This window comes from Nicotiana tabacum, chromosome 24 (assembly GCF_000715075.1).
Source record: "Nicotiana tabacum cultivar K326 chromosome 24, ASM71507v2, whole genome shotgun sequence".
NCBI classification, from domain to species: Eukaryota; Viridiplantae; Streptophyta; class Magnoliopsida; order Solanales; family Solanaceae; genus Nicotiana; species Nicotiana tabacum.
Window position 1 is genome coordinate 8,553,740 of NC_134103.1, and position 17,157 is coordinate 8,570,896.

The 17,157-nt window shown below is 36.8% G+C and overlaps 1 protein-coding gene across 4 annotated transcripts; it reads right to left on the minus strand.

Annotated features, from left to right (window-relative positions):
- Positions 1 to 259: 259 nt before the first annotated feature.
- LOC107760509 (SUPPRESSOR OF GAMMA RESPONSE 1) lies at positions 260 to 6,088 on the minus strand. 4 transcript variants are annotated; one of them, XM_016578566.2, is made up of 6 exons: positions 5,932 to 6,088; positions 3,357 to 3,492; positions 2,980 to 3,166; positions 2,238 to 2,740; positions 700 to 1,098; positions 260 to 581 (listed from the first exon to the last, which is right to left on the minus strand). In XM_016578566.2, the coding sequence occupies exons 1-6, from the start codon at positions 5,937 to 5,939 to the stop codon at positions 504 to 506; spliced, it is 1,311 nt and encodes a 436-aa protein (XP_016434052.1). In that variant the 5' UTR covers positions 5,940 to 6,088; the 3' UTR covers positions 260 to 503. The 4 variants fall into 4 exon arrangements, with proteins under 4 accessions (XP_016434052.1, XP_075103394.1, XP_016434051.1 ...); XM_075247293.1 differs by lacking the exon at positions 5,932 to 6,088 and adding an exon at positions 5,403 to 5,425; XM_016578565.2 differs by lacking the exon at positions 5,932 to 6,088 and adding an exon at positions 3,575 to 5,393.
- Positions 6,089 to 17,157: the final 11,069 nt, after the last annotated feature.

Genomic DNA, 17,157 nt, shown 5'->3' on the forward strand with positions numbered 1-17,157 from the left:
AACATTCAGCAAGATACAACAACAACAATAACCCAGTATAATCCCACTAGTGGGGTCTGAGGAGGGTAGTTTGTACGCAGACCTTACCCCTACCCTGGGGTAGAGAGGCTGTTTCCGATAGACCCTCGGCTCCCTTCCTTCAAGAACTCTCCACCTTGCTCTTGGAAGGTGCTCAGTTCGGAATCAGAGTTCTTGGTTAAATGATGAAGCACAATGTAGAAAAGCAGAGTTCTAACAAGCACAAACTAACAAGGCTAAGTTGTGAAGTTGCATAGGAAGTAGATTAATAGACCTAAGATATGCAGTCATAAACATTTATGTACAATGTTAAGCAAGCAAAAAATCCAGATTGGCCAATGAAAAAAGCGTTAGGTCCCTGTGGGGCATGGATTACAAAATAGCAAGTTGCGTCGAGTATTAATTTCCATTAACTTGCAGCAGACATAGTTCAACCACAAGCTTCACAAAAATCTGACAACAATTAGCAGTCTCAACAACTTATCTCAACCACCGTGCTCCCCAGAATCAAAACCAAACTTGCTTCCGCCCCAGGCAATGTAACTGTCCTGTGATCCAAAATCCTACAGAAATTTGATGTCGAATATAAATTAAGGCACATATAAGAATAATAACATAAACAAAGAAGACACAAAGAATTTTATTTTATAAACGTTATGGCAAATACAAGAATAGACTTACAAGTTGACTAAGTCGAAAATCAGGTGGTGTGTCCATGTCTATGTTGGCTGGATCAAGAACCAAATGTTGGCACTCCTCCAAATCCTTCTTCAGATCCTCTGGTCCTAATTGAGCATAATCAGCAAGACTAGGTTTAGAGTTCTCTTTGTCATTTTCATTTCCATCCCTATTTGGAGATTGGCTAGCAAGAAGATCATCACATAAGGATAGCCCTTCTACAAGTTGCTGAGAATCTAGCAAATACTGTGACTCACTATCCCACCATTTCGGGTCATCACCAGTCTCGTTATCAACTTTTGTCCCAGTTTCATCAATTTGGTTCTCTATGATTTGATCTTGATTCTCAGTCTGCTCAGGAAGAGCTCTCATGTCATCTTCTATGTAATCCACGTCATGAAACTGAATACAAAAGCAAGAGGAAACATATTAAGAAAAAACCATTGTACAACAAACTAGTAGTCGGACTTCTTTACTCAAGTAATGTCCTATGAACCGAAAAAGAAAAAGAAGCTACATGATAATGAATAAGAGCACTATTATTAATCATGGGGTTCCGAGGACATGGACCTTTTTTCTGGGATAAATATACCGGTTGAGCTCTCAAGTGGATCTCATAATATCCCACTTACACAGTCGAGAGAAATGTGATGCTTTTATATGCTTGAGTTGATAGACATCCATGTCCTGACCTCAACTTCTCAATCTGAATTAGTATGCATATTCACAAACTTAAGCCCCCAAAAGCCTCCTATTTACTTAGGATGCGGCAGACTCACCTCCGAATTACAGAAGTAGAAAAAGAATGTTAAATAACCTGATATACAATTTTTTTATCAGTGGATAGGTACAAGGGTAAGTCGTTTAACTTTGAACTCATAGATTATAGAATAAAAAGGGCAGCCCGGTGCACTAAGCTCCCGCTATGTGCGGGATCCGGGGAAGGGCCGGAACCACAAGGATCTATTGTACGCAGCCTTACCCTGCATTTCTACAAGACGTTGTTTTCACGTCTTGAACCCGTGACTTCCAGGTCACATGGCATACCACTTACGCCAAGGCTCCCCTTCGTAGTTTATAGAATGATCAACAATATTAAATCCATTCCATCCGGAGGGTGCTTCTTTCTTGATAAGCAGACAAGTGTTTACTGATGTAAACAGAACTAACGAGCTGCTCTCACTGTACAATAAAAAAGCCAAAACCACTGGAAATGTACAGTACAAAAAACAAAATCTCAGCCCCCATTCTGAAGAGAGCTGATAAATTCTAGCATCGTGTCTGCGTCATGTACATCCTCAAAGTTGCACCAAATAACTAATAAAGACCCATACTTCAGTCTAAGTATATTTTCATTGTTCCGGTCTGCAGTATGCTTCTGTTAATTTTGGTGCAAGAATAAACTTTTAGAAAGTGCTATCTTATCTATTTCTTTTTAAATTTCTGGGACAGTGTAGAATGGAGAAACTTACTAAATTGATTTACTCTTATGTAACATTAACATTGACCGGCACCAATGAGAACATTACACATGGTAATACCTGGGTAATGGGATTGATGCCAGAAGCGGCAATTTGCTGTCTTGCATCCATACTTGAAGATAGCCTCTCACCGCAAGGGGGTTCGGGAGTCACAGACTTGGGGGTATGTGGATCAACCTTAGCAACCAGACATTCAGAGTCCTCGGGCAATTCTTCTTCAATTTTTTCACCTTGCTTGACCTGCTGCTGCTGCTGATAAAATACTTTAGACACAACATATTCCCCTTCCCTTTCATCTTCCCCAGTTCCTAGGTGATATTGGTGCATCACCCAATTTGTCTTCTCGGCTTTCCCGCCCTTAATCGGGCTTACATAAAGAACCATAATCTTCTTACACCCTCTTTGAATTCCATCCAAGATAACAGGTTTTGTCCGACCAGTCTTATGCCAACGGACATCACCGAAATTATCACCATGTATTTTCCTACGCTTACGCGTTCCTGTATTATAAGCCTTAACTGCTCGGTGAAAGAAGTGCGAGACACTTCCGTCCTGCTTAACACCTACAAAACTTGTATTCAGCATAAACGAAAAATCCATAATAAACCAAAAACAGAAAGTGCAAGAACAGTCACGGGTCCGGGCCGTGGAAGCAGCCACTAATGCCTGCGCTAGGTAGGTTGTCTACATCACATGCCTTGGGGTGCGGCCCTTTCCCGGACCCTGCATGAATGCGGGATGCTTTGTGCACCGGGCTGCCTTTTTAAAGTGCAAGAACAGGAATAGGATGTCTTTTTTATACCTGGTAAATTTTGAGGGTGTGTATAGCAGATCCCATCATCTTCATCAACAGTTGGAATGAACTCATCAATAAAAGGATGGGAATTCCAATTGCCAACTCCGACTTTTCCAAGTAAGTGCCAAATAATCTCTTGATCAGTTGGATCAAATTTTACACCTCTGGGTAATCCTGGCCAGTCATTGCTGACCTGGAAAGACCAACTTTAACGTATCAGTTAAAGGTACCACGACTATGGATTTCCTTTGTTTCCTTTTCCTTCCGTTCAAAATTTATTTATCTTTTTGCTTTTCATGCAGAGGAAGAAATCTTATTAAACTACATAGCTAGAATATCAACAAATAGAGAGAGAAGTGAAATTCGTGTGACAAGACTCTTACATCGTTATTATCAATGATAAACTGGCAGTTAGGGCAAGCTTTTGTGGGGTTGCTCTTCCAATTCACCGCTCCAGGATCACCTGATGCACTCTTAATTTTTGTTGCAATTCTCTTACTGTCAACTAACCATGACGGCCTGCAATGCATAAACCATAACTATGATCTTGAAGCGCTCTCTTAGTTTCAATAAAGAACTACATCATTAAAACATGGATAACCTTCTAAATCTATAGCACATATGATGGAATTAGAAAAAAGATCTCCCCCTCGGAAATTACTAACTTTACTTATTCCAAGCATGAGAAGTAAGATGAAATAGCAACCTCTTCCATTTTTGTAGAAAATGCAGAGAATCTCTAGAGTTGAAAATCCCAAGTGCAATCCCTCGAGCTTGGGATTAAGCCCTTGAAGCTAAGCTGTTGTTGTTGTATTTGATTCAACTATTTAGGGTGAATTCATTTTCCTAATTTAGCATACATCAAACTGGAAAATTCATCTTGTTTGCCACAATAAGCATGGGAATTTCCCTTTGCTTCCAGCATACTAAATATCCTTACAGAGAATATGACTTATTATTAAAACCGAAGAGAGGAAAGTAGATAACAAACAAGCACTCTTCCCTTTACTTCGAAATCAACATCAACAACATACCACAAGTGGGGTCTGGGGAGGGTAGTGTAGCGTTAAATCAAAGAAACAAATCCACTAGATTCTTTTGAACAGACAAGCACATTGAAGTGTAAATGAATAACACATTGATAATTCCACGTAATCAGGTGTCACAATCATACTCCAAAAAGACTATCTTTGACATAGCCTAGTTGTCAAAGTGAAGATGATTTAAATCTAAAATTCAGAACTTGAGACTCCCAGATTAGTACATACTGAGAAATTTGTGTGGATGGAAGAATTTTGGTAGGTTATTACATTAGCCCAATCATCTGGAAAAAATAGTAACATCGCATAGTATTACTACATGAAAGAAAACCAAAAATTAACATCCTGCAAATGCTAAACAAAAGCAGAAACATGACAACCAAGCTTTTCCAGAAAGTACCATAACATTTGTATCCAATTACTAAGTAATCATCTATGCCTCAATCCCAAAAAAAAAACTTGTTTTAATAACCAAGAATGCCAAAGTACCAATAGCGCATGGTTCAAATCTCAGTGGATAATGGGCCTGCCTTTCTACCCTTCTCCACTTGAATACTAGGGGTTCAAACTCATGACGTGCATCTAAACCACACATCACGCTCTTAACACTAGACCAAAGCCCGGGGGCAATCCCAAATTAATTGGGAACAATATTTATGATCATTGAAAAGCTCTTTAGACAAGTACCAAATTTACCTCATAGAACAATTAGTTCGATTCATGCATAAATTATTTCCAACTGGGAGTATGAAGTAGAAAGTTCGGAGCTAAATCAAGAAAACAACATCAAAATACACTAGTACTATCAAACAAATTTTTTGCTTAAAACCCCCAAAACCTGGAAAAAGAAGAGTAACAAGCATCTAAGTAACAAGCTCAAATGATTCAATCTATCTCTTTTATAAGCTCCATCACTGAAAAAACTGCGAATATAATTGGTTCTTACGTGCTCAGCCCTCTTTGGGTATTCCACTAAGAACCAATAACACAACATAAAGATGTCAACCTCATTCAACCAAGGAAACCCCTTTAAACTGATGCATGGAAGAAGATAAAAACATTAGAACCTACTACCACTCTTAGAGCAACACTAATTGTTCGGTTAGTTTTTAAACAAAAAGACTCCAAATCAAGCCAAAGTATCTGCTAGTACTCAATAGACAAATACAACTTTACTCGTTCATCAAAATCATATCTTTAAGTCATTCCTTGACTTCAAGAACCCAATAACAAGTAAGGAGCCAGACCTCATGCGACCAACGAAACCCATTCACCGAAAGGAACCATCAAAACATATTACAATTCTTAAAGTATCACTCATTGGTCAATTTTGAGTTTTTGGCCAAAGTATCTGCTCAGAAAAAACTCAATAGACAAATACAACTTTACCTATTCATCAAAATCACAACTTTAAGTCATCCCTCGACTTAAAATACCTAGCAGCAGGTCAAGAATATAGTCTTTCTAGTAAACTCAACATCGCCCCCCCCCCCCCCAAACCCCCACAAAAAGCTCGATACACAAAATACGACTTCACCCATTACCCAAAATCACTACTTGAGTCGTCCTTAAACTTCAAGAATCAACATACATTAGTAAAAATCCAGTCTTTTTCATATCAGTCTACTGATTATGTAAATAGAAATTGAATTTTCAGAAACTATACCCCCCCCCCCAAAACCAACCCAACAAAAACAAATAAAAACTCAATACAGAAAATACAACATGACCCATTATCCAAAATCAGTACTTGAGTCAATCCATGACTTCAACATACAATAGTAAAAATCCAATCTTTCTCATATCAGTTTACTGATTATGTAAATATAAATTGAAACTTTAGCAGCCATAAGTCAAGCATATAGTTATTTAAATAAAAGATACAAGAGGGTGTCAAAGTAAAAGGGAATCTGCATACCGAGCCATTGAAGAATGATGTGATCAAGAGCATGAAAAACCCTTTGTTGGTTTTTTTCTACTTTTGGGGTTATCTTGGAATGTCCCAAAAAGTACACTCCTAGTGGTTTCTTTGTAGCTTCCCATCTTTTTATAATTATTTTTTCAGGTATTTTTGAAGTTTAAAAACGTGTTTCTTTTGTACGATGTGACGACTAAAGACTGACATAAAAAAGACCACAGGTGCACAAGAGGTGAAAGAAAAAGGGGATATTTCTCTTTTGTCCCTCAAACAATTGCAGATTTTGTTTTGGTCCCTATTGTATTTGACAAAGGGCCAAATGTCCCTCCATTTAAATGAGGGGTATATTTGAACCCAAAGTATGACTGCAGGATATAGATAACCCAATAGTATAACGAGGGGTATTCTTAGACCATTTTCGAAAATAGAGAAGTATATTTGGCTCTTTGCCGTATTGTATTTGATTAAAATTTAAACATACACTTTTGATCCCTCTACTTGTAAATCTTCAGCATTACACCATTTTAATTCTCAATGCATTATGTTAAGTTTATATTATTCCTCATTATTCGACACTAATGTAATTTTAAAAAGAGTTTCAATACAATGTGTTTCCTATATAAAGGACTAAAAATATACATTTTTATTAATTAAAAATTAAATACATTGAGTTATATATCACAAGGATCAAAATTAAAATTTATTACTAATTAGGGGATCAAAAATGCTACTTATTTTACATTCAAAAATATGGCATAGTGGTCAATAAAGTGGGTTAAGACCGTAAAGTTTCAAGTTCTAATTCCAACGGACGCAAAAATATTATTTTATCCGTTTTAATTTATGTGAATTTATTCGTCTGTAATACGGAGTTTAAGAAAAAAAAATTTAAACTTGTGGTATAAAATAAATAAATTATTGTATAAAAATAAATTATTTTTAAATATAAAAATAAATTATTCTTTATTGGTACGGAATAAAAAAAATATATTCATATAAATGAAAACGACAGTACGTGCTTCTTTCTCGTGTGTTTTAAGTTTAAATAGAGGTAACAGACTAATTATTGGTCAAGATACGCGCAAGAAATGTTGAAAATGTTATTGTCCCAAAGAGAAACCAGATTCGAGGAATTTACATGATTAGTGACATTAGAGTTTAGAAAAGTGACATTGACCCTTAGGATTGAAACAAATGCAAACTATCCCTTATTGAAGTGGCCAAGAACTTTCATTTGGTCTGAAATAAAAGAGACCAGATCACTTGGAATTTTAGAAAGTACACCAGAAACATATAACAAAGTGATAAGCATAGTACATATTGTATGGTCCAAAATTTAGATCTAGGTTTAGGAGTGGGTATTCGGACAGTTTGGATTGAATATGAAAATTTCGATTTGAATTTTTGATTTTTGGATTAAAGAAATGACAATTCAAATCCAATCCAAATTAGCTCGGATTGGATCGGACTTTTAAGTTCGATTTCAGATTAATCGGTTTGGATATTTTGGATTTTCGATTTTGAGCTTATAAGTTGAGATATTTCTTCTTTTATACAAAAATGAATATCCAAATAAATTGCCTGAAAAGTTTCGCATTCTCACCACAATCTTCCAAATAAAGTATTAAAGTAATAGCATTATTATCAAGAAAATGCAACAGAGTCATTAATATGGCTGATAAGAAGTAGCTATAGCAAAATCATATCCAAATAGGAAAGTATTATGACAACAAACAATAACAACCCAGTAAAATCCCACTAATGGGGTCTAGGGAGGGTAGTGTGTACGCAGACCTTACCCCTACCCCGAAGGAGTAGAGAGGCTGTTTCCGAAAGACCCTCGGCTCAAGAAAACAAAAAGACAAAAGGACAAAAGGAGACAATATTAGTATCACCACAGCAATCATGAGAAAAATAAGAACACCAATAAAATCCAGAATAAATATGCAAAGCAAAAGCGATAGCTAGTAAATAGGTTCTGCACTGAAAAGCGAAATAGTAAGACACAACATTGCAACTAGCTATCTTAGACAAAAATTCTACCTGGCTATTCCCACAATTGTACGAAGTAAGGCAAGACTCAACTATCTCCTAACCTACAACCCCAATACTTGACCTCCACGTCTTCCTATCAAGTGTCATGTCCTCGGAAATCTGGAACCTCGCTATATCCTGCCTGATCACCTCTCCTCAGCCCTCTACCTCTTTTCGTTCCCTCCATAACCAACCGCTCACACCTCCGTACCGGAGCATCTGGGCTTCTCCTCTGAACATGTCCGAACCATCTAAGCCTCGCTTCCCGCATCTTATCATCAATGGGAGTCACGTGCACCTTCTCCCGAATATCATCATTCCTAATCTTATTTATTCTAGTGTGCCCGCACATCCACCTCAACATCCTCATTTCTACTACTTTTATCTTCTGGATATGTGAGTTCTTAACGGGCCAACACTCAGCCTCGTACATCATGCCGGTCTAACCACCGCTTTATAGAACTTACTTTTGAGTATCGGTGGCACTCTCTTGTCATACAGGACTCTAGATGCTAATCTCCACTTCATCCATCCTACCCCAATACGGTGTGTGCCATCCTCGTAGATCTTTCATCCCTCATGGGTAGCCGAAACAAGGTAATTGAAGCTGCCTCTACTCGGGATGACTTGTGATTCAAGCCTCACATCCACGCCTACTTCCACCGGCTCAGCGTTGAACTTATACTCCAGGTATTCCATCTTCGTCCTGCTCAGCTTGAAACCCTTAGACTCAAGAGGTTGTCTCTAAACCTCCAGCCTCTCGTTAACACCGGCTAGCGACTCATCAATCAGAACTATGTCATCAGCGAATAGCATGCACCATGGCACCTCCCCTTGAATATGGTGCGTCAACGCGTCCATCACTAGGGAGAATAAGAACGGACTGAGCGCAGAAGATTGGTATAACCCTATTACAACCGGAAAATGCTCAGAGTCGCCTCCTACTATTCTAACTCGAGTCTTAGCCCCATCATACATGTCCTTAATCACCATAATGTAGGGAACCGACATATCTTTTGCCTCCAGACATCTCCAGAGAACTTCTCTAGGTACCTTGTCATACGCTTTCTCTAGGTCAATAAATACCATGTGCGGATCCTTCTTCTTCTCTCTGTACAGTTCTACCAACCTCCTAACAAGGTATATAGCTTCTGTAGTCGAACGACCTGGCATGAACCCGAACTAGTTGTCGGATACATACATTATCATCCTCATCCTCGCTTCAACCACCCACTTTCACACTTTTATGGTATGACTCAGTAATTTGATACCCTTATATTATGACAATAACTTAGTAATTAATCTTGAATATATGAGATAATATCTAATGGGTAGGGTGTTGAACTTATTACTACTAGCATATGGATAATAAACTAAATATAAAGAATAAAAAGTTCAGATTTTCGGATATCCAAAATTCTGAAGTACCAAATTCATTATCCAATCCAAAATCCAAAATTTTTAAAAATCAAATCCAAAATCCAATTTGTAATCCAAAAACCAAACCAAAAATCCAAAAAAAAATCGAATTTGAATTTGGATTTCGGGTTTGCCCAAACTATGCCAGAGAGCAATAAATAATAATAAATGGCATTCAAGTAAATAAATGAATAGAGGTCACCCGACAAAGGTGTTATTCCCCAATAATTCCTCTGACAGTGATGGAAAATGATGAGCCTTTGAATATTCCAATTCCTCCTGGATCGGGGAAGAAAAGATAGATAAAGATGTAAAAAATGATTTTTGTATGTATGTGATAAAGAGAAAATCTTTAGAGAATGTCAATACATTGTTCTTTACAAAAACTGTTAAATCCTCCTCTATAACGACATGCCTTTTTTTTTATAAGAGTACATAAGTCACAAAACCCTAGAAAATACAACCAGAAGGAATATTCACTGGAATATTCTCTAGAGAATAGTAATCCTAGAACTACCCGTTACTGTTTTCTGAAGATGAGTACTCACCCTCGTCCTTGTCTTCTATCGAGTCACTTCGACCTTGTCGACGGCCTGTTATCTCCTTGTGATGTCGACCCTCTGAAGTCAGGTCATCGTATCTTTTTGCCAACACGTGGCAGCCTCCCAAAGCTTCATTCATGTCGACTTGGTCAATATATAGCATGAAACCCATACAAATATAATCTTCCTTACAGACACAATGGTTCTTAACTAAAAAAGTTTTAGAGAGTCAAATAACACTATTCTTATTTTGTTTAAATAAAAGAAATATAAAAGAAAAATATCAACAATGAATTGTTTGAAATTTTGGAGGTACAATAAACTAATTTATATTAAATTCGTAACAATAATAACTCTTCTTTACAGTAAAATGATGCTCGACCAAGAAAAGCAACAACAAAAAAACTGAAAACGTATAAAACTGAAAATAGAGGAAAAGATATTGTTAAATGGGAGTAAACTTAAGTTCTTTGACTTCCGTCGGAACCAATAAAAAGTACATATATTTTGTTGATTTGCATTCCCTAATAATTTGAATCATTTTCTCCAAATATTTCTTATTAGTACAGTAGTAATAGATTATATAGGTTGATTTTGCATTACATATTTGAATAATATTGTCTAAATAGAGGCGTATCAAGAATTTTACGAGCATGAGTGCACCACTATCCTTAGATAAATGTATGATTTGATAATATAATTTTTTTTACAATAACATAAGTTGACGAGCAAACTCTAATTGATATTATTAGTATTATTTATGTCCAATGAGTTTTCATACTTTGAAAACTATCAATAATAAAATCATTACTTACCCTTTTAAGTATCTTACGTTATTTATAGCAAAAAAATCATTAAAAAATTCTTCATCCATCCGATACATAGATCATTTTATGTACTTCTATTTCCCTATAGATATGTGATTTATATTATTAATTTTTTATTATAGTGGGAGTTTAAGATTTATTAATTTTTTTATCTTTTCTTGGTACTTCATTTCATGACAAAATGTAATTTTTTTTAAGAGATTAACCTTACAATTTTAAAGTTCTCTTTTTCTACGAATACTTACAACGTACTATTATCAGTGATAGTCTTCAAGAGAAAAAGATAGGATCATAATATCACTTTTCATAAAATACTTTAGTGAAAGCTTTCTATTTAAAGAATAACTTAAGGCTGAATAACCAAGAAACAACAAAGAAACAGAAGCATGTTTAATTAGAAAGTCCAAGAAAGCAAGCAGGAATTGAACCCCTGATGGGTTCACACATGCTTATTTAAAAACAAAATAAAAATAATACAAGTACTATATAGCCGCTACAGTGGAGAGAGAAGATCTAGAGAAACTTTGAGCGACCAAAGAATTTTGAGCTTCAATGGCCGCTATGGTCGGCGGCCAGCCCACTGTTCTGGCTGGTCTGCCCTCCCTCTCTATCGCCACAGCCCATACTACAACAAACACCAATACCCAACCATTAGATTACAACCATATACTAAAACCAGGAGCATTAAATAGTTTCATGCACGCGACGTCCTCAAGCTCGATAATTGTCGCGCCAATCCCCATAAAATCTATTACGTATCTTCATGGACAACCATTAATCAAGTGCACAGAAGCAGAAGTTGAAAGAATGAACATCATCGAGGGATTACAATATGTAGTGCTGGGAAAATTTTCCTATGGTTGGCCAGACTTGCAAGAGATACGTTGAATCCTTCCTGCTCAATGTGGAATAAAATGTGAATGTAATAATGGTTTGCTTAGGAATCATCATATTTTAATCAGATTAACATTGCTTGAGGATTATGCTAATCTTACTTCTAAAGGTGCGTACTATTTGAAAGTGAAGGATGGTTATGAATATCAAATACGACCTTTAATCTATGATATTAAGTTTAAACTTGGTGAAGAAACTCCTAAAGTAATGACATGGATCTCCTTTCCAAATTTATTACCTACATTCTTTGTCAATGAGTGATTGTTTTCTTTAGCATCAGTTGTGGGCACACCGTTACATTTAGATATGGCTACTGTTAATAAGACCAGGCCAAGTTGTGCAAGGGTTAAAGTTCAGGTGGATCTGCTAGATGAGTTGCCCAAAAGAGTTAGAATGGATATCGAAGATGAAATTACTGGCAGTGTTCGAACTGAATGGGTGAAAGTTCAGTATGATTATATTCCTAAGTACTGCACGGAGTGCAAGCTACAAGGTCATAATGAGGAAACATATTGGAAATTGCATCCAGAATTATTTGTGGAGAATGATAAAGAGAAGCAAAATACTACTACTAAGGGGGATGCTAACAATAATGCAAAGGCTCCAATTATGATCCTATCTAGTAAAAAAGTGGTTGAAAATGTTGGAGAACAGTGAAAAGAAGTTAAGGATAATCGTATGAAGAATGGTGCAAAATAGGCTGTTGTGAAAGGTCAAACTGGAAAAGAAATTATTCCAGTTGGTTCTGGTAATGTTCAGCAAGATCAAGGTACTTCAGGAAAAGAGATTGTTCCAACTGGTATTGTTACTGCTCAACAAATTCAAAATGCCAATAAGTTTGTTGTACTGGAGAATGATGAAGGTGAGATAGATGATAATAACCAGCTAGCTTTAGTGAACACCGACAATCCTCAGAAAAATCCAAATCCTACTCCTAAAGAAATTGAGAGAAGCTTAAACCCTGCAACACCTATGTTTAATCCTTGTTCACCTGGGATTATGGAAGTTAAGGAGATTAGTAATATAAAGGAAGGCAACCAAAATAAGGAGAAAGAACAGGAAATAATGAAAGAAATCACAATTCAATGGGTGAATCGAGCTTTTGCCGGCAACAAAGTCATTATGAATCAGTCATACCAAGAAATATCATCACAATTACTTGATACAGATGCCATTGTTGAGCATGAATATTTGAAGAAAAAAATTATTTTTTTAGATGGAAGACTTTGGTGTGATCGGATGGAGGATGACTCAGATGAAGGAGATCTATCGGAAGGATGTGAGGATGAAGATAATGCCATATTTGATGATGATGATGATGATGATGATGATGATGATGATGATGAGACACAAGGAGAAAAGATCAGTGTTAATAAAAATAATAACAAAGATGTTGTGCAGACAGGTGATAAGGAGCCAAAAAGGACTGATGCTTCAGCTAAGTTTGCAGGTTCAATTCAGAACCCAACCAATAGTCCTAATCCTAATTCCTCTGCTATACATAAAACACCGGTTACTGAACCTATTGATCCTGGAAATACTGGTGGAGATGAGAAGCGAAAAATTGCAGATAAGTTGAATAGAAATCCAAATCAGGGGAATTTGGAATTGACAGGGAATGTTGAAGTCAGTTCAAATATCCCAGGTGTTGTTGAATATATGATCAAGGAGAATGCAGCCAAAATTTTGATTCCTAAGCCAACAAAGAATCAGATTGCAGCAGCTGAGCAGCAGAAGAAAATGGAGGACAATACTGGAGGTAAAGGAAGAGATTTGGGTGTAGAATCAATAGCTCAAAATTCATGAATGTTGTTAGGCAAGGGGATTTATCTCCTAGACATATATACAAAGGTAACTCAGCTGGTCGAGGCAGAAAAAAGCAAGTGAAGGAGATTCCTAACGTACAACCAACTGGAGTCCAAACAAGGAGGACTGTATCTAAATCCATTATTTAGAAATGAATGCTCTTATTTGGAATATTAGATCAGTGAATACGCAAAGAGCTTCTAAAAGGCTCATCACAATGAGTAGACAACATCATTTCCAATTTATTTGGATTATCGAACCAATGCAACAATCAAAGAAGATAGAGAGATACAGAAGGCAGATTGGATTTGCACATGCAATTGTGAACACTTCAAATAAAATCTGGGCTTTCATTGATGAGAGATTTGATGTAACAATGATGGTAGATATGGTACAACATCTAACATTGAAGCTTTATGATACTGAGGAGCACAAAGAATTCATTCTCACCCTTGTTTATGCGAAGTGTGATCATATTGAGAGAATTGAATTATGGGATTCTTTACACTATCTAGCTCGAGATATGAATACACTTTGGTTGGTAGGGGGGATTTCAATGTGATTTGGGATGAAGAAGAGAAATTTGGAGGGCTGCCAGTTTCCTTAAATGAGGTTGATGACTTCATGCATTGTATGAACACTTGCAATCTGACAGATATTGGCTTCAAAGGGAGTATATACACCTGGTGGAATAGACGGGCAGAAGAAGATTATATTTTCAAGAGATTAGATAGAGCAGGGCAACATATGGTAACATCTTCCAAAATATTTCGAGTCTAGAAGAGGTGATACGAGTTCATAAAGCACAATTTGAGCTCAATCCTACGTTGCAAAACAGAGAAAGATTACAGAAAGTACATGCAGAGATGTTTAGATATCTAGCATTGGAGGAACAGTTTTGGAAGCAAAAATCTGGAATGACTTGGTTTAATGAGGGTGACAAGATTACCAAATTCTTTCATGCACATATTAATGGGAAAAGGAAGAGATTACAGCTGAGGAGAATCCAAAACAGTTAAGGCAGCTAGATCGAAGATACTGATGCAATAGTTGAGGAACTAGTGAAATTTTTTCAAGCTCAATTTCATGACGACAATGTTCCTACAGATTTTGGAATAATTAATCATGTACTTCAACTGGTCACTAGGGAGCAGAATAAAAAATTAACAAAAATACCTACCACAGAGGAAGTAAAACAGGCAGTTTTAGGGCTTAATAGGGACAGTGATGGGGGTCCAGATGGATTCAATGGCAACTTCTTTCATGCATGCTGGGATATAGTAGGTGAAGATGTGGTGAAAATGATGAAGGAATTTGTTGCTGGGCAGGAATTACCTAGGTTCATCACCCATACAAACCTAGCGTTATTACCTAAGAAAAAGGAGATTAGCACCTTCTTAGATATGAGACCTATAAGCCTAAGTAACTTCATAAACAAAGTCTTCTCCAGAGTCATACATGAGAGATTAGTTGGTCTTCTTCCCAATCTTATTTCTAATAAACATCCAGGCTTTGTCAAAGGTCAAAGTATTGTTGAGAATGTCGTGTTAACTCAGGAGATTGTCAAAGCTTGTCACGACCCAAAATCTAACCATGGTTGTGATAGCGCTTATCGTGTTACTAGGCAAGCCTATTTTCCAAAATATTACTACTAAATCAATTATAAGAATTTAATAAAACAATACCAACATTTGAATTTCTCATAAACTAAATCAACTCTAAATATAATATATAAAATAAGGAAACGAGCCCCAAATATCGAGGTGTCACTAAGTCATGAGCATCTAAAACTATAAACTAAGATATATAAGCTGTCTAACTGTCCAAAAGAAGAAATGACAAGAGGAGTAACAAGGTCCTGCGGACGCTAACAACTACCTTGCAGTCTCCAAAGATAGCCGGTATGAACTCAACGATCACCGCCTTCTAATTCACTTGAATCTGCACATAAAGTGCAGGGTATAGTATGAGTACAACCGACTCAGTAGTAACAGAAATAACTAAAGAACTAAGCAGTAGTGACAAGCTAAGCAGAATAATCCAATTATTATCTCCACCATTTAAGTACAAACAGGAGTAGATACGTAATTTCATAAATCAGTAAGACTACAAGGAAAATTAACAGGTAAATACAACAACAACAAAAATAAATGCAACCTCACAGCAATGTCACTCCATCACTCGTACTCAGCACTCAACGCTCAACACTCTGCGCTCACTGGGGTGTGTACAGACTCCGGAGGAGCTCCCAAAGCCCAAGCGCTAAGCACGGACAACTCACATGCCATCATATCAATACCTGAATCCGCACAGCCAACTCACGTACTACGCGGACAACTCACACGCTATGGTATCAATACATGGACCCACACGGTCAACTCACGTGCTACGCGGACAACTCACGTGCTATGGTATTAATATCCTCACACCTAGGCCCTCGGCCTCACTCAATCATGTACCTCACTAGCTTCACCATCATCAACAAATAAGGGAATACAGTCCACATCAAGTATCATAACATATTAGCAAATAATAGAGACTGAGGTAAACATGTACAATAATTTCTATGACTGAGTACAAATAATGTGAGCATGAATAAAGCCTAAGCATGATCTGTAACATGAAGGCAGACAAGTTCAACAACAAGTAACTACGTAAACACAGATGATGGCCATGAGGCCTCACGGGACGGACCAAGTCTCAATCCCTCGAGGTATACACCCACATGCCCACCACCTAGTGTGGGTATCACCTCCAAACAGTTACACGATATCAAATTCTCTGGGTTTATACCCTCAAAGCTAGAGTTAAAACTGTTACTTACCTTAACAATATAAAATCCTACTCCGGGATGCCCTCATCTCTGGACTCGGTCCAAAAGCTCCGAATCTAATCAAAAATCAGAATACTACTATCAACATAGTCTAAAGAATCGAATTCCACAATAAAACTACATAAATATGCAAAAAATCCGAAATCGGCCAAAACCCGACTCAGGGGCCCATGTCTCGAAATCAGTCAAAAATGGCAGAATAATAAACCTCGTTCTCTTCCGAGTCTAACCATATAAAATTCATCAAAATCGGACTCAGTTTGGTCCCTCAAATCCTCACTTAAACTCTCCAAAGCTCAAACCCTAACTCCCTCAATTTCACTTTGAAATCATCAATCAAATCCCAAAAACAAAGATGGATTCATAAAATATAACCAAAACTAAGTAGAGAATACTTACCCCAATTCTTATGGTGAAAATCGCCCCCAAAATCGCCCAAATCCGAGTTTCCCAACTCAAAATATGACCGAATGAACAAACTCTCATTTTATATATTTTTTTGCCAGCTATTCTGCCTCGTTTCTCATGTCAAATGATGCCGAAACTCACTTTTATGCTTCCAATAGATTCCTTGTAAAATTTCAGTCAAATTAGGCTTTTTAATCACTCATTTTGACCTTATAATGAAGGAGATATATAAGTTTTAATATTTGCAAATAGTGCAGATTTTTAAATACGAATTCAGTGGTAATTTTGTAAAATGACTATAAATTCCTCATACGATATCCAAATTCGACGATTCTTTTTGCTATGGCTCTGTAATTACGATATAGATCTAATACTTCAATCAAAACAAAAATCAGAGCTCATTTGCTTAATGTGGTACCATTTATGCTGGAAGAAACGACGTCGAAACATAAGAAAGACGAGC